Source organism: Hyperolius riggenbachi, chromosome 5, assembly GCF_040937935.1.
Source record: "Hyperolius riggenbachi isolate aHypRig1 chromosome 5, aHypRig1.pri, whole genome shotgun sequence".
Lineage (NCBI taxonomy): Eukaryota > Metazoa > Chordata > Amphibia > Anura > Hyperoliidae > Hyperolius > Hyperolius riggenbachi.
In genome coordinates, this window is record NC_090650.1 from 222,530,108 (window position 1) to 222,549,294 (window position 19,187).

General features: G+C 41.6%; 1 protein-coding gene across 2 annotated transcripts in view; it reads right to left on the bottom strand.

Moving 5' to 3' along the window:
• NFX1 (nuclear transcription factor, X-box binding 1) overlaps window positions 1-19,187 on the bottom strand; it is a 188,055-nt gene that overhangs the window by 122,934 nt on the left and 45,934 nt on the right. For both annotated transcript variants that reach the window (XM_068236697.1, XM_068236696.1), the window contains exons 2-3: window positions 17,855-18,892; window positions 976-1,137 (exon numbers count right to left, since the gene is read on the bottom strand). In XM_068236697.1, coding sequence (XP_068092798.1) covers window positions 976-1,137; window positions 17,855-18,773 — 1,081 coding nt within the window. In that variant the 5' untranslated portion in view covers window positions 18,774-18,892. The remainder of the gene's footprint in view (window positions 1-975; window positions 1,138-17,854; window positions 18,893-19,187) is intronic.

Sequence of the window (19,187 nt, forward strand, 5' to 3'; positions counted from 1 at the left end):
AGTCCCAAGGAAGAGCCATGTAAATGATTCCCAACTGCTAACTAATGCATCATAAACGGGGTGTATAGCCCATATATAGCTTACTGAACTACTGGCAACAAGTTGCAATCAGCTGATTGAGACAATGTGACCATCCATGTAAGATACTGTACAGATATCCACTGCGGTCTTGTGTGATTTGAAGGAGTAGTGAAGATAGATATTTATTTAGGTTTTCCGAGACCACACAAAAATCCAGGTGTGGCCATCAAAATTGTAATCGGTTATGTTGTATTCCAAACCCATGTAGAAAGCGTTGCCCATTTTGTGATTTATAGACGTAAACAAAAAAACAACCACACAATGTCAAAAACACCATCATCCCCATAACTTCAGTTAACTTCAGCTAATGTAACAGAAAAAAAATCAGCAGAGTTGCATGTTTAGTAAAGCTGTAAGTGCAGATTCCAGCTCAGATAAACAGGCAGACATTTCAATCTCAACATAAATTTAAGGCCCGTTCAGACCTAAGTGGGAATTGCGCAATTCCCGCTAACGTTTTTTAAAAGCCTAGTCCAGCTTATTGCAGGTTCTCAATGCCACGATCGCGGGTATTTTGCGATTATCGCTAATCACAAAAGACATTACCTACAGCGGTTTGCCGGTGATTCTGGAGCGTTCGTGATTAGCATGTATAGAACCGTGAATCGTGATCGCTCCCAAAACGCCAATTTGTCCAGTGATTTTTCCGTGTTTATCGCGGAAAAATTATGCCCGCAAAACGCTAGCGGTATTCACTAACATTTTGCGATTTCTTGTGTGAACGAGCCCTAACACAAACAAAAATGTTTCCAGAATTTACTTGTTAGTAACCGAAATACCAATTTTTACACACACACACACACACACACACACACACACACACACACACACACACACACACACACACACACACACACACACACAAAAGTTTCACTTGAAATCCTGAAAACTGACCTTCAGCTTGTGATGCAGGAGATCTGGCCCATTTCTTGATGCAGTTCAGGTGAAAAACATGGTAGCAGCTCTGGCAGCTCCAGACTGGAGCCATAACTCTTATTACCTCACAGCAGACCATGCACTCATACTTCTCTGCAGTCAACTGCTCAATAAGAGACCCTGCAAAATGAAAACACTTTATATGAGCATCCACCATCGCAGAAGTTGCAGAAATATAAACAGGGCATCTGGTATAGTAGAATCCCTTTATAGAAAACTTCAAGGGACCTGGCCAAGAAGTTTACTATATCAAAATTGGTCATAAATCATAAAGGACATGGCTAGGACCTGAGGACTGAGTAGGGGAGGAAATAGTCAGGATTGGCTTCAGTCAGAGGCAGTAAAGATGGAAAATGCCTGGTACAGTTCTCTTTATTTACTATATACAATTCACAGAAATAAAAATGTAGACAGTACAATACATATGTTATGCAAGTAGAACAAGTATTTATCTAGGAAATCGAAAAAGATAGGAGGCGCCCTTGAGGTGTATTCTACATTCGCTCTTTGTGTATAGTTACGCAAGAAGTTTGCCTACCTTGAATCATAAATCAGGAGGCTTCACTTACTGCGATGATTAAAGTAGTACGACAATGCATTTCGCGGCAAAAACCACTTCCTCAGGTCAATTTAGCGTGAGACTGTCACCAAATGTCTGGCCGCCATAAAAAAAAACAAAAAACAAAAAAAACAAAAAACGACATTTGGTGACGGTCTCAGCACGCTAAATTGACCTGAGGAAGCAGTTTGTGCCGCGAAACGCGTTGTCGGAAGTGCTTATGTCAATAAACTACTTTAATCATCGCAGTAAGTGAAGCCTCCTGATTTATGATTCAAGGTAGGCAAACTTCTTGCGTAACTATACACAAAGAGCGAATGTAGAATACACCTCAAGGGCGCCTCCTATCTTTTTCGATTCCCCATTTATTACCCCACCTTGTGGGGTCTTCACGACAGACTAAGGAGTGAAGTCGGGTTTTCTCCACATGCCTAATCGAGTGATTGCCTCTGCAGCAACCCACACTTGTGAGTATTATTACTCTATTACGTAAGCCACATACCAGAAGATAATACATCATAACGGCTCCTGTACCCACTACAGTTTCCAGAAGTATTTATCTACTTATGTGTTTTTTCTTGGGATAGTATGGCTGTGCCTGCTGCTTCAACCACTTAGTTCCTGCCCAAAGGCGTAGATATATACACGTCTATTGCCGCTCCCTCCCACGTGGGTACTCGTCGCCGCCCGTTAGAGGGGAGATTAATGAATGGGAACGCATGCCGGGGTCACGCAGTGAGAGGCCAGCAGAGATGCAAGCAGGAAGGGACGCAAGACGAGGATCACGGACACGGCGGTGGTGATCAGGTGAGGGCTTCCGCTGAACAGCGTTACTCTGCCATTGCCCGGGGGGAGCAGGAGACTAGCCGGGGTCACCCTGGTTTAGGAGTACATCACCTGGGGGAGCAGGAAGTGGGGAGGGGGGAGGACTCCCGCTGAATAGCATTACTCTGCCATTTCCCGGGGAGAATGGAGCCTAGCAGGGTTTGCCGCAGCTTTGGAATTACAGTATATTGCCAGGGGGAGCACAAGCTGGTGAGGGCAATGAAGATGTACACTGGCTTGCCCGGGGGAAACTGGAGTCTAGTGGGGCTCATCCAGCTTTGGAATTGCATTGCCTAGGAGAAAGAGCATTTGAGGTGGTGGGGGGCACAGCTGCTTTGCTCTGCCATTGCCTGGGGGGGGAGGGGGGGGACCTGGAGTCAAAAGACATAGTGGGGATCAGATTGATTTATAAAGATAATTAATTAAGAATAACTCCACAAGATGCTCCTGGACCATGGACGCACCAGGTTAAGTACTGTATATATTTTTTCCCTGGAAATTGTCGTCTAAATCTAGGTGCGTCTTATGGTCCAAAAAATACGGTGATTTTTTTCAATTTTTTTCTTATTTTTCCTGGTAAAATGCATTTAGAATTTAAAAAAAAATTCTTAGCAAAATGTACCACCCAAAGAAAGCCTAATTGGTTGGGAAAACAAGAAATAGATTGTTTAATTGTGATAAGTTGTAATAAAGTTATAGGCAGGACTGTGGAATCGGTACAAAAATGTACCGACTCATCCTACACAGTCCCCTCAGTTTATGAAACCACCGACTCAGACTCCAGCAGGGCTGTGGAGTCGGAGTAAAGGAGTCGGAGCAATTTGGAGTCTGTGGTTTCATAAACTGAGGAGTTGGAGTCCGGAGTCAAATAATTTTTTGTACCAAATCCACAGCCCTGGTAAGTATTAGACTAAAGAGTCAGAGTCAAGGAGTCTCAGTCATTTTGGGTACCTGGAGTCTGAGTTGGAGTCAGATGATTTTTGTACCGACTCCACAGCCCTGGACTCCAGGTACCCAAAATTGCTCCGACTTCACAGCCCTGGCTATAGTCGAATGAATGGAAGGAGCGCTGAAAGGTGAAAATTGCTCTGGTACAGAAGGAGAAAAAACCTTCAGTAGTGAAGTGATTTGAGCAAATGCAAAAGAAAACAATATCACTAAGATACAAAGTCAATTCCAATTTTCTGAAAACATCTTAGGGCTCGTTTCCACTATCGCGAATCTGCATGCGTCCAACGCATGCAGATTCGCACATGTAATGCAAGTGGATGGGCCTGTTTCCACTGTAGCGTTGTTGAGGTGCGTTTTTTTCAGCGGTAAAAAAACGCACAAAAGAGCCAACGAATTCGCCTGCGAGTGGAATGCATGCGAATCGCCACTAATGTATTTAATAGTAAAAACGCATGCGTTTGTTACATGCGTTTTTACCCGCGATTTCGCACCTTTTTCAATTTTATTTTGCCCTGGCAGTGTCATGGTTAATTTCGCATGGCACCCTGCCATGCGAAATCGCACGCGAAATCGCGGGTAAAAACGCATGCGGAAACGCATCCGCATGCGTTTTTACAAGCGTCGGAATGCCGGCGAAATCGCGTTGCAACAGTGGAAACAAGCCCTTATTGTAAAGTGCAAATCATTATACAACCAACAGCAGAAAAGAAGCGTCATCAGGTAAAACTGGTCTAAACTCTACATCATTTGGGTGTTCCAGGCAGATACTGAAGTTATCATGCATTTCTATGGCAAAAAATACAATTATTTGCGGTTAGCCAGGTTAAGGGAGGGTAAGGTTTAGGGGGGGGGGTTCAAGGTCTTCTACAATTAAGTGGGAGTAAGGAATGGCCTATATCTTATGGTCAAGTGCAGATAGGTCAACAATATATCAGGTGAAAGCAACTTGATGGCGAGTTCAGGGCTGGTTCACATGGGCCATCTTCGACATTTACTGCCAGCCATTGCGCTCAACAGCAAAGCATTGCTCATTCAAGTGAATGGGCAGCACCTGTACGGTCGTATTGCCGTTTGCACAAACACTGCATTTTGATTCCGATTTTTCTTGTTTCAGCAACATGCTGCTTCCAAAAAAGTGCATTCACAAAGTGTATTATACAGGCTGCCTCCTACCATGGTGGTCCCAGTGTCCGAGGGACCACCAGGGCAGGCTGCAGCAACCCTAGTCTGCACCCAAACACACTGATCTGCCCCCTGATCGCCCACAGCACCCCTCAGACCCCCCCCCCCCCCCCTGCCCACCCCCTAGACCACTGTTTGCACCCAATCACCCCCCTAATCACCCATCAATCACTCCCTGTCACTATCTGTCAACAGTTTAATCCCTAAACTGCCCCCTGGGGACTCCTGATGACCCCCCACCCCTCATATTCTCCCCAGATCCCCCCCTTGTGTACTGTATGCATCTATCCCCCTTGATCACCTGTCAATCACCCATCAATCACCCCCTGTCACTGCCACCCATCAATCAGCCCCTAACCTGCCCCTTGCGGGCAATCTGATCACCCACCCACACCAATAGATCGCCCGCAGATCCGACGTCAGATCACCTCCCAAGTGCATTGTTTACATCTGTTCTCTACCCTAAACACCCACTAATTACCCATCAATCACCCCCTGTCACTGCTACCCATCAGATGAGACCCCTATCTGCCCCTAGGGCACTCAATCACCCGCCCACACCCTTAGAACGCCCTCAGACCCCAGCCCTGATCACCTCGCCACACCATTAGATCGCCTGCAGAGCCGACAGATCACCTCCCAAGTGCAGTTTACATCTGTTCTCTCCTCTAAACACCCACTAATTACCCATCAATCACCCCGTCACTGCTACCCATCAGATTAGACCCCTATCTGCCCCTAGGGCACCCAATCACCCGCCCACACCCTCAGAACGCCCTCAGACCCCAGCCCTGATCACCTCACCAGTGCATTGCTTGCATCTATTCCCCCCACTAATCACACCTTGAGACACCCATCAATCACCTCCTGTCACCCCCTAGCACACCTACCCATCAAATCAAGCCCTAATTTGCCCCGTGTGGGCTCCTGATCCCTCGGCCAAACCCTCAGATCCCCCTCAGACCCCCTTCCGATCACCTCCCCAGTGCATTGATTGCATCTATTTTCCCCTCTAACCACCCCCTGAGACACCCATCAATCACCTCCTGTCACCCCCTAGCACTCCTATCCATCAGATCAGGCCCAATACAACCTGTCATGTAAGAGGCCACCCTGCTTATGACCGGTTCCACAAAATTCGCCCCCTCAGACCACCTGCCATCAAAATTTGCAGATGCTTATACCCCTGAACAGTCATTTTGAGACATTTGGTTTCCAGACTACTCACGGTTTTGGGCCCCTAAAATGCCAGGGCAGTATAGGAACCCCACAAATAACCCCATTTTAGACAGAAGACACCCCAAGGTATTCCGTGAGGAGTATGGTGAGTTCATAGAAGAATTTTTTGTTAGCGGAAAATGACACTTTGTGAAAAAAACCAATTAAAATCAATTTCCGCTTACTTGTGACAAAAAATTAAATCTTCTATGAACTCACCATACTCCTAACGGAATACCTTGGGGTGTCTTCTTTCTAAAATGGGGTCATTTGTGGGTTCCTATACTGCCCTGGCATTTTAGGGGCCCTAAACCGTGAGGAGTAGTCTTGAAACCAAATGTCGCAAAATGACCTGTGAAATCCTAAAGGTACTCATTGGACTTTGGGCCCCTTAGCGCAGTTAGGGTGCCAAAAAGAGTAGTATAATGTGTTTTAGGGTGTATTTTTACACATACCCATGCTGAGTGGGAGATAGATCTCTGTAAATGGACAATTGTGTGTAAAAATCAAAAAAATGTCATTTACAGAGATATTTCTCTCACCCAGCATGGGTATGTGTAAAAATACACCCCAAAACACATTATACTACTTCTCCTGAGTACGGCAATACCACGTGTGACACTTTTTTGCAGCCTAACTGCGCTAAGGGGCCCAAAGTCCAATGAGCACCTTTAGGCTTTACAGGGGTGCTTACAATTTAGCACCCCCCAAAATGCCAGGACAGTAAACACCCCACAAATGACCCCATTTTGGAAAGTAGACACTTCAAGGTATTCAGAGAGGAGCATAGTGAGTCCGTGGCAGATTTCATTTTTTGTGTCGCAAGTTAGAAGAAATGGAAACTTTTTTTCTTTATTTTTGTCACAAAGTGTCATTTTCCGCTGACTTGTGACAAAAAATAAAATCTTCCATGCTTCTCAGTGAATACTTTGGGATGTCTTCTTTCCAAAATGGGGTAATTTGGGGGTATTTATAACATCCTGGAATTTTAGCACCTCATGAAACATGACAGGTGGTCAGAAAAGTCAGAGATGCTTAAAAATGGGAAAATTCACTTTTGGCACCATAGTTTGTAAACGCTATAACTTTTACCCAAACCAATAAATATAGGCTGAATTGGGTTTTTTTAATCAAAAACATGTATGTCCACATTTTACGTGCTGCATGTATACAGAAATTTTACTTTATTTGAAAAATGTCAGCACAGAAAGTAAAAAAAAAATATCTTTTTTTGACAAAATTCATGTCTTTTTTGATGAATATAATAAAAAGTAAAAATCGCAGCAGCAATCAAATAGCACCAAAAGAAATCTGTATTAGTGGCAAGAAAAGGAGGTAAAATTCATTTAGATGGTAGGTTGTATGACCGAGCAATAAACCATGAAAGCTGCAGTGGTCTGAATGGAAAAAAAAAAAGTGTCTGGTCCTTAAGGGGTTTTATGACCGCAGTCCTTAAAGAGACACTGAAGCGAAAAAAAATATATGATATAGTGAATTGGTTGTGTACTATGAATAATTACTAGAAGATTAGCAGCAGAGAAAATATTCTCATACTTTTATTTTCAGGTATATAGTGTTTTTTCTAACATTGCATCATTCTATAATATGTGCAGATTACACAACACTCAGCATTCAAAATGAGTCTTTCAGAGCAGTCTGAAGTAATGACCTCTCCTCTAGCAGAGAAAAAGTAAACAGTTAACTTACAGTTGAGATAATATAAGTCAGATAACAGCCCTCTCCAGGACTAAGACTTAAGGTGCCCATACACTCGTCAGATTGGCAGCAGACAGATAAGAAATGCATCTGATGATCTATCTGATGCGTTTTTAGAACATTTTTTACCAGGATAGAATTCCAATAGATTTCAGTTTGAAATCTGTTGAAATTCGATCTGATGGCATTTTTTTGCCATCAGATTTCCATTAAGGCCAATGCAAACTGATAAGCAATCTCATCAGATCGACCTAAATTTTCCACCCTGCTAGTTCGATGGAAATCCATCGAAATCGATCGAAATCGGCCGTCGATCGGTCGATTGGCCAACCGATTTGCGATCGATCGATCGATCGCGATCGATCGGTCGGCCAGAAAATCGGCTGAGTGTATGGGCTGCTTTAGTCGGAGAGTTAATGGCTTGTTTGCATAGAGATAACAACTGGAGTTTCTTAACTCTTCCTGTACTGGAAACAATTAGACTGATGTATCTGATCTTAATGTTTTATTGCTTAGCTGTACTACACATACAAATCATAATATAATTTTTTTTCGCGTCAGTGTCTCTTTTTTAAGTGGTTAAAAGCCATTTTATTGATAAGGTGTCAACATATCTCCTAGGAAAAAAAACAGAGGAAAATGTAAATTGACTAAGGGCCCAGATGTCACATAGAAAGCAATGTCTGATGTTCCTAATGAAACACTATTGTAATTGATGGGTGTCAATGATGCACACATTGCTTTGCAAACTCCATATTAACTGGGAAATAAAACACCCAATAAGAAATTACTTACCGTATTTAGCTTACCTTTCCCGTTTTTACTGTTCCAATGTCAGATTTAGGGGAAATGCGATATGAAAAAAAAAATACTTATGCTGGTTTCCTTCTTTACCATTTCTCTGTGATGCCAAAAGTCACCACTCCCCCCCCCCCCCCCCCCCTCTTTTTTTCTTCAATCCAGCACAGCTCACCTAGACAACAGGCTTACATCACTGTGTAAACTCACAACTTCAAAGGGAGCTCCTGGTCATAGTGTCCTTATCTTATATGAAATAGGAAACTTACTGTTATTTGCATGCTGAGGTAAGCTTGATACTGTAGTTAAAAATTAAAAAAAACAATAAACAAACAAAAAAAAAAAAACAAAAAAAAAAAACTTTCCACAATTCTGCTGGCACTGCACAGTTCCTGCAGTAAGGCAAAAGCGACCAGGTAAAGATAAAAAATAAAAATTTGGGGGACAGAACTATTTAAGAAAAAAAGGGGGTACATATATATATTTTGGCCACTAGGTTTTGGATATTTTTTTTTCTAGGGGAGTTTAAAACCCCTTTTAATGGAACATGCATTTGAAGAAATGGCTGGAAATGTGCATCCTTCATCATGCTTGAGAAAACTGCACATGTGAAAATCTCTGGCACATTCAGTACTAACCATTATTCATAACAACTATGTAATCTGTGCAAATTGTGTTCTTCTGTGCCAATCAGAAGATTGCTTTAAACCAGGAAGAAACATGCAGTCTGAAGAATTTAGTCAGGCATAAATAAGTGTAACAGTGAAATTAACAGAGGATTATGAATGAAAATAGCACACAATAATGACCAACATATTGACGTGTGACATATACACCTTCATTCAACATCATCTGTTATCAAGACATCTATTACGCCAATTATTACAAATAAAACAGATCAATGAATTCCTGATTGGTTTTGTACAAATGACAAATCGATTTGCATAATGGCAGAGCACTTTGAATTGCTTTACCTCTGCTGAGCTAAACATATATTCTTCACAATCAAGTCTTTAGCAAACCTCAGGACCATGCAGAACATTAATTACAATTTAAACAGTTCTCATAAGAAAAGCACAACTTCAGGTGACAAATTTGTAACCTATTAATCACGCTCTCCAGCAGCAGTCAGTAATAGAATTTACCCTTTTTTCGTCCTTTATACTAAAGTGGTCATTCTACCAAAATGTTCAAAACAATTCATACAAATACAACTATGTAGTTAAATACACTTGAGGCCAAAATTATTAGCCCCCTTATGAAATTAGACAACACTTGATTTCTCCATGGAAATCATAAACAAGTGTTTGTTATTTTGGAAAAACAAACAAACACACTATAAACAACAAGTTAAATTAAGATATTTTATTGTTACACTGAGCTGAAATAAGCAAGGGCAAAATGAGACCTTCAAAATTATTAGCACCGTCCATTAATAGAGTACCCTTTCTGAGTCACCACTGACAACAATCTCTTAAGAGTAGTTCTGTACTAGGTTGGCCAAGGTCACCTGAGGTATTTGTGCCCATTCTTTCATTGCAAGCTGCTCTAGCTGGTCCAAATTGCATGGTTTCCGAGCATGGACTTTCACTTTGAGCACCCACAACAGATTCTCAATAGGATTGAGGTCTGGGCTCTGCACGGCCCACTCCAGGATCTTGGTTTTAGTATCCTTGAGGAACTGTTGGACTAATTTCGATGTATGCTTTGGGTCACTGTCTTCTTGTGAGGCCCAGCGACGACCTAAGCCTAGACTATGAGCAGATTTCTGCATATCCTCCCTCAAATGGCAAACATAATTTTCATTTGTCATGATGCCATGCACCTGAACAAGACGTCCTGTACCTGAAGCTGTAAACCAGCCCCACAGAATGAAACTCCCACTACTATGTTTAACTGTGGGAACCGTGCTCCAAGGGAAGGCCTCTCCCTTTCTTCGCCATACATAAGCAATATCCATGTGCCCAAACAGTTCAAGTTTAGTCTATTTTTACTATATTTGATATAAAGCAAGTCTAAAAATGTATTTTGTATTATAACATGTACCAAAAGCTACTAAATAGCGATATTAAATGTTTGATTATTTCAAGTTTCATCAACGCTGCAAACATTGGGAAGATGTTTAGGGAAATGTTCCATAATTCCTGGGGGGAGGTCAAATATTTTTGGCCTCAACTGTAGGTTGTAAGTTAATATTATGAAGCATGAAGTATCCAAATTGAATAGAAGAGCAGCTAAAATCTTTTTAAAGCATAAAAACTCAGACAAGTAACCAACATACAGTATAGCGGTAGCACTCTCATCTTACCGCCTTTGTATTCTAGGTCTAAATCAGGGTCATTATCTGCATGGAGTTTGTATGACACGGTTTGCATGTGTTTTCCCAGGCACTCCAATTTTTTAACTACATTCCACAAACATACTAGTAAATCAAATGGCTACCCCTCCAAAATTAGGGATAGCTGTACCTGAACGTGGGGGTACGCAGGAAAGTACAGGAGACTCTAAATTCAAATATAGCCCTCATATCAACTCAAACACTGGACTAAGTCAGTCAAACTGATTCCAACCAGAACTAGGGCAAAATTGACCATCACTACTAGGCTGCCAACTATGTCACCCTGGTTTGCAGGTGATAGACAATACTTTTAAGTGCACAACTTTCTCAGTGTATTAACCAATCTGCAGGTAATGTATACATAGAAGAAAGTTGTACTGTAGAATTCTGATTACCGTATATACTTGGCTATAATTTAGGTAGGATTCGCTATATTAAAATCTAGGGGCAGCCTTATGTGCGAGTCAGCCTAAACCTACATTTCTGACTGTCAGCTGGTGTAAGCGGCGGTGCATTTGGAGTCGCATCCCCCCTCCCACCTAAACCCCAACTCTATCTTAATCCACCCCCACCGGTTATTGCTGTAGTACAGCTCATGTTTTTACCTGTCATTATCCCTTGTGTGTGCCTTTGGTCCCTCTTCCACCTTCTTCTGGTTCCTTCTCTGTGTAGTGCAGATCGATGGCAGCAGTAGCCACTTGAGTTCTGCGCCGGGGTAAACTGACATAAACAGGGCGTAGATTTTAACTAGCTCAGTCCAGAAGCAGTTAAGGCAACTGGGACTGTATATTGCTATCACTTCAGGTTCCCTTTTTCAGGTGTGTGTGTGTGTGTGTGGTGTGTGGTGTGTGGTGTGTGGTGTGTGGTGTGTGGTGTGTGGTGTGTGGTGTGTGGTGTGTGTATTCGAGATAATATACTGTATATTCCAAAAAGATCAGCACACTCAAGGTTTTATACTGCAAATCCTCAAAGCTCTTAAAGGACCACTATCGCAAAAATGTTTTAAACATTTTAAATACATGTAAACACATACAAATAAGTACATTTCTGTCAGAAATCTGACAGAACCGACAGGTTTTGGGCTAGTCAATCTCTTCATGGGGGATTCTCAGCATGCCCTTTATTCTTTATAAAGACTGTATAAAGACACTCCCTGAAAAGGTTTTATAAAAATATGCTGGTCAGCCTCCCTGTTCGCTTCACACTTGTTTGGCAGGTAGATGGAGCAACTGCCATTCACTAAGTGCTTTTTATAAATTTAGAAAACCCTGAGTACCCCCTATGAGAAGATAGGCTACTCAAAAACCTGCCGGTTCTGTTTGATTTCTAGCTACTTACTATAAGCAACAGCAACATTGGAGAAAAGTAATTTATGGCTCATTTTAACTCTGGAAGAAGTGTACTTACATGTATTGAAAATTTTACGATTTTCACGATAGTGGTCCTTTAATGCATTTAATGCAAGAAAATATCCACACAATCAAATTCATGTAAGTCAAGGGCCAGCTCACTGCAGTAGATAGGCGTCAGACACCCACAATCCATCAAATGCCAGCTGGCAACCTTGAATAGATAGTCCATGAGGGACTGAAGTCCAAGGTCCACAATTCCAAAAAAGTGTGTCTCAAGTTATGGCGACAGACACTGGCCTAGAGCAGTTTTGGGCATTCACCCGTCTTCAAGCCAATACATGTGCACTCTAATATGAACCTACACACCCATCATATAAATACCCACATTCAGCCATTCATAGAACACCAATCAAATTAAAATTGTCCAATCACTAACCTTTCCTAAAGAGCATCTGATGGAAGACTGTGGATGCTATGTAGATCACATGGCCTCACCTACTCATGAATATGTACACCACAGGTAGACTGGGAGGAGAGAACACAAACTGCCCACCCCTATGACCAACACATGTGCAGGACAAAGCAATCAAAAACAAAAAAATCTAAATATTGTGGTTGCCATGGCAGCGCTACTCAAAACTTCCCATCTGAATGGCTCATAAAAATCCCTAAATCAGGCCATCAGAAACAGAGACGTTACTCACGAGTCCACCACCTGCACACCATTGAAAGATTTTTTTTTTACCATTAGTAGTGACAAATGATCAATTCCATCTTTCATACAAAGAATCGGTTGCAAACGATCGTTCAGCAAATTGTATTGTTAGAGGCCAGCTTAAGATCTATTAAACCAATGATATTACTTTGTACAATTCTGTGTGCAAAGAATTACAGAAACACTTACTAAGTACTGCATAGATCTAATATGCCTAACAATAGTGGCACCAATGTACTTCCAAAGGGGAATTATATTAACTTTGCACTCATGGATTTTGACCATGATAGTGCTGCACAAAAACGCAGTTTCAGTGAGAGGTTTTACTGCTGTTCAATTTTACAAATGAGACAGAATTAGGATTGTTCCACTACTATTTATTTCTCAGAGCAGCCTGCTTTTATTTCCTATGAGCGCCTGATTTACTGAAACAAGGGTTCTGCTTTTAAAGCCAACAGACTGACTACAGTAATGACATTGCCAGTTCAGTGCTGAAATCAAATGGCAGTTACAGAGTCATGCCTTGTGTGGTGGCACTTAGACATAATCACAGCTTTTTTTTTTTTTTTTTTTTTTAACAGGAATGGTACTGATGCATAAGACAGCAGCTTAAAGCAGACACGAGATGAAAAACTAACTATAACAAGTAACTTGTCTATGGGCTGGATTCACAAAAGAGTGCTAACTGTTAGCACGGCCGTTTTCGCGCGAATTTAATTGCGCATGAAAACTCGCAATCGCGCGCAAACACGAAAATTTGAGCGAAAACGGCTGTGCTAACAGTTAGCACTCTTTTGTGAATCAAGCCCTATATATCTTATCTAAAGTTTAGATAGTTTACACAGCATATCTAGCTGCAAACAGCTTCAAAAGTGTATGATTATTTATTCCTGTGATACAATGATGGCAGCCATGTTCTGTTTGTCACATTGTCACAGGCTGAGGATGCTATCAGCTTGCCTGTGTGTAAATTCAGTCCCCTCTCCTCCCTCCTCCTCCCTGTCTCTGAAATCTCTGGCTAGTAGCCTCCTCCTCCTGCCCAGACTGAGCTCCCATAAGCCCTTGCTACAGTGCCAAGGCACTGTGAAAAAGCTGTGGGCAAGGCTTGGTTTAGTTTATAGGGAATTAGAGTAAACAAAACAAAAGAAGTATTTGGCTTGAGGAATGCCCTATAAACTATATGAAAGGAACACAATTATGCAATGAGTAAAAGTGTATCTCGGATCCACTTTAAAATGCTTAAAATGTTACCACAGAGCCAAATCAGAAACAAGAGATAAAAGCAATGAGAGTGGATCACAGTAAACTGACATGGATTTGTATATTTTCCTCTAATTCTCATAGTTCTGGGTGTTCGGCTTGGATTAGGGGGTGAAAAGCCACAGGGAAATATAACAATACTGAAAATAAAGGTTGACAGTGCAAAAAAAATTACTGGGGGAAGGGGGTTATTGTATGGATGTAATAATACGCATCAAAAAGAGTGAACTCTTAATACGCAGAGATTACAGAACACAAGAGGTTAAAATAAATTTAAAAAAAAAATTGGTTCCCATGATATGCCAATGTCCTCTCCAGAATTTTTTCTCTAGCCTTGTGGCATAATAAAGTAGCCAGGTGGGGCGAGATAGGGAAATACAGGGCCAACGCTGGGACCTAGAGTTGGTTGACAGGGCCCCCAGGTCTCCCCCAAATTGATAGTGCTCCCTAGCAGAGTAGAACCCTCCTTATACAGTTCCCTGGTGTAGTGCCCCCCCCAATCCCTATACAATTCACTGGCGTTTAGTGGTATCACCTCCCTCCCCTATACTGTTCCCTGGCATCACCTCCCTCCCCTATACTGTTCCCTGGTGCCTAGTGCTATCCCCTCCCCTTCCTCTATACAGTTTCCTGGTCCTTAGTGGCTCCCCCCTCCGTCCCCCATTTAGCTTCCTTGGTATCTAGGGGCCATCCATCCTGTGCTTCCCCAGCCGAGTAATCAGAGTATATATGTAGCGGTAGCATAGCCATGCTTATCTCACCTCCTCTGTGCTCCAGCCATGTATGTCCATCCTCTCACTGCTCACTCTAGTGTCCAACATCCCGATCTCCTCAGGTTATGGGTAATCGCACAATGCAGGAGAAGAAAAAATCACTAGAGCCAGAAGGTGAGTGATGAGAGGATGGAGGCACAATACTGGAGTCCCAATTTTGAGAGAAGCATGGCCTAGCTACCGCTGTACAAATACTCTGCTGGGAGGTATGTAGGAGGGGGAAGTGGAGGCCGAGCGCCCAGCTAAAAAGAGCCTGGAAAGAACCCTGTATGCATTTAAATTTTAAAAATATTTAAAAAAACTGTTTACCATTTTTTGACTAAAAGATGTGGTAATTTACCAAAATAAATTACATTCAACCTGTCACGATAGAAATATGAGAGTATCAATGCAGACTTCCAGTTTTCTAGATCTAATCTTAACTGTGGACCAGGAGATGCACCATGATTAAGCGCTGCCAACAGTGATAAGACAATCCAGGAACAATCAAGACATGGAGTGATCAAGTCCTCTCTACACGGGCAGATCTCCCGGACCACAGGTTTTCTTTGGGGGTTACACTGGTTTAGTATGGCTATATGCCGCTTCATTATTCATATATTGTGGGTTCATTTATGTTCACAGGTTATTTACGCATGGTTTTATTACATGCATGTGGATTAAAGACATGTCGCACACTAATCAGCATTTTACTGCACTTTAAGAGAACCCGGGACCAGCACAGAAATAACAACATGCTGAATAGTGTAAGGCCAGCTTAAAGTGAACATCCAGACTAAAAATCTACTCAGCAGCACTGAAAAGGCTTGGTGTTTCTTTAAGACAGGGAACACACTTGACTGTTTTCGTGCGCGTTTTCTGCACAGAAAAACTGAGAACTCATATCAATCAACGGGCTAGTTCACATTTAATATGTTGTTCACGCGCTGGAAAAAAAATGACATTCTGCATGATTCTGCACATTTTGTCAGTTTTCTCTATTACATTAGCTGCAGTGAAAAAAAGCGCGAGTTTTCCTGCATAGAAACACACTGTGTGCAGAAAAAGTACACAGAAAAACACGCGCAGAAAACTGAAAGACAAGTGTGTTCCCTGCCTCAAAGTTTCACAGCATCAGAACTTTCTTTTTCTTACCCAAGCCTCATTTTTAGCTGCACTGAAGCAAACTGCCTGGGCATTTTCCCCCTGATGTTGTGCAAATCATGATGGGATTTCTGATGTTGTTCTCGTTGTGCTGTTTTGGCACAAATTCGTTTTTTTTTTTATTTGAGATTTGAAGGCTAGCGCGCGCAGCTGGGAGGGGTGATCAGGACACAGGACAGTTGGAACTGTTTTTCATGCTCCCTGTTACCTCCTTTCAACCAAAAAGATGGCTGCCCCCAAGACAAAGATGGCTGCCTCCATGAAATCACAAACATTTGTCTGTTCTTTTAAAACAGGGTGGGTAAGAGATTATATTACCCATCTATTTTAATTAACATAACTAATGTAACTTAAAGCGGAATATAACCCTGCATTTCAACTTTGCTCTAAAACATTATTTACAGCATATTATATGCAAAAAGCATTTTTTTTTTACTAGACCAGCATTGGAAGGGTTAAACACAGAGGTTTTAAGTTCCGTGCAGACATTCAGATGGTTACATTCTATTTAGTTAGTGTGTAACTGTTTATCAATAGATACATCTCTTTGGCTGTCCTCCAAGCTCCTTCTCAGTGAGAGAGAGGAGTCATAATAAACACATATTTGTAAACAAAAAGTATCTAACTCAAGTTCGGATTCGGTTGCAGAAATCTCTAGGGACTTTAAAGCCCTGTGTAACCCTTCCAATGCTGGTCTAGTAAAAAAAAAAATGCTGGTTGCATATAATATACTGTAAATAATGTTTTAGAGCAAAGTTGAAATGCAGGGTTATATTCCGCTTTAATGACAGTATGTTTGTTTAGGATGAAGTTCCTCTTAGTTTAACTGCACATTTTTCTCAGATGTATCTAGAGTTGGATTGCCCTAGGTGACCTAAGTGTCCTACTAGGTTCTGAAAGATCTTCAGTGGGTCTGTCTGCACACTGTCCAAAGCTGTGCTTTAAGATAACTTTCTGCTTGACAGCCAAGTACTAAACAATCACATACGCAAGATCCCCCTGGAGTTTCCCTCTGCCCACTGTCTCCCCTGGTTTGACTGACCTGGCCTATTTAAGATCCAAACTTTAACAGAATCCTCATTTATATTGGCAGCGAGAGACTTGAATTGCCACTATGGTAGTGTACTCAGTAGTCCTTTGGTTTGTTCCCTTGTATTTTTTCAAGCAACGTGGAAAATACATTAATATGTTAAAAATTGAAGAGTCAAATTTAACCACAAAATGAGGAGTCAGAATGGAAGAATTTATGTAGCAATTCTACAGTCCTGGTACTTATGGTCACTTTTGAAACAAGAAAAAAAATGGAGATGAAGCTGACAGTATAATTCAAGAATAAGAAACATGGTTTGAACAAGCACAATATCTATGTCAAGACATTAGGATAGTGACATCACTGATGACATATTACAAACAAAACATATACTGTAACTACAGAGCTTGACTCTAAACTGTAAAAATTTTCATACCAGCATAGTGTAAACCTAGCCTTACTCCATATTTTTATGCATAAGCAGTCTACTTAAAGAGGAACTCCAGTGAAAATAATGTAGTAAAAAAAGTGCTTTATTTTTTACCATAATTATGTATAAATTATTTAGTCAGTGTTTGCTCATTGTAAAATCTTTCCTCTCCCCGATTTACATTCTGACATTTATTACATGGTGACATTTTTACTGTGGGCAGGTTATGTAGCTGCTCCTAGCTGTTTTGGCTGTTAGAGACAGCTGTAAACATCTAATTCCTGTCTGTGAACATTGTTACATTGTGGCAGTTTGCCCAGAGTATCGCGGTACTCAGAGCTTCTTGTGGGAGGGGTTTCAGCACAAAATCAGTCATACAGCGCCCCCTGATGGTCTGTTTGTGAAAAGCATTATATTTCTCATGTAAAAGGGGGTATCAGCTACTGATTGGGATAAAGTTCAATTCTAGGTTGGAGTTTCTCTTTAAATTAAATGTTCTTTTGTCTTTGCAACTCTTTGCATGCATCAAACTTTTATTGCCTCTCACCTGTATGCGTTTCCTTATTCTTTGGTACTTCTTGTTTCTTCCACTGGCGACTAAGCCCTTGCTGCATAGATTGTTTAGAAGCACGGTCTTGAGATGAGCGTTTCCTTCCTGCATGCTTCTCTGCATCTGTTGACCAGTGGTGTCCATGAGACTTTGGCTCTTGATATGTATTGGGCAAAGGAGGTTCCTTAACACGATCAGTTCTCTTCTCTTTAGATGAATAAGTTGCTGGATGACTTTTATCATGTCTTGCAGATTTGTTGCCTGACATTTCATCTTCCTTACTTGCCTGAACGTCTTCCTGAGTTTTTTTCCAGTCCAGAGGTTCTCGTGAAGGCCTGTTACCAGGGCCTGAACATCTTTGTTTTTCCTCATTTCCTCCATCCTCACTTTCATACCGATTTTGATTCCCTGATTTTGCAGTGTCTTGAGGTGGTATATTTTCAAACATATCATTTTTTTGCTTGGGGGCAACCCGTTTCTCTCTGTCATATGAATGTTTTGTACGATCACGAGGTCCTCTCAGGGATCCACCTGACACATGTGTAAGTCTCTTTGGCTTAGCACCACGATTATCAGCATTACCAACTTCCTTCTCACTTTCTGATGAGCACAAATCATTGGGGTCTCTTGTTCTTATACGCCAGTCCCCAAGAGGTGTTGTACCAACAAAGGATGGCCTTGATGAGGTGTCTGAGAGATGATGCCTTGGATGGTTTCTAGTGTGTGACCTTTCACTTCGAGAGCGATGCCATCTTTGATTCTGAAAGCTGTGATTCTTTACAGGCTTGCTTGTGACCTCTGGGGAACCTTGTCTTCCACTACTACTTTTGGTAGAACTGTGGTAAGTATGCATTTTCTGTGAAGGGCTCTCATTATTACTCTCTCTTGGTGGCTGATGTGGGAGGGAAGAAGCCATGTTGTTTCTACTCCAGTTTCTGTTGCTTTCTGTCCTTCCATGACTCCTCCAGCTAGGATGGTGGGTTAAGTGTTCCCTGGGTATAAAATCAGCTGCTTCAGGATTGTACTTTGTTGGTCCTGGTAAATACAAAAAGAAAATGAAGAAACCAAGTATACCTATGAATACAATTTACATTTAGGGCTCTTTCACGGTGCAAAGTTAAAGCCGCCCGTTACAACAACATGTAACGCACAATAACTTACAGCAATAAAAAAAAAAAATCAATGGGCTGTTCACAGTGCAGACGCTGCGTTGGTGTCTAACGCTGCACATTAAATGAAAGTGCTGCATGCTATGCGTTATACACGTTTTTAGCTGCGTTAGACTGTTTGCACATGCACAGTAATGTTTTCTTTTTTTCTTTTAATGCAT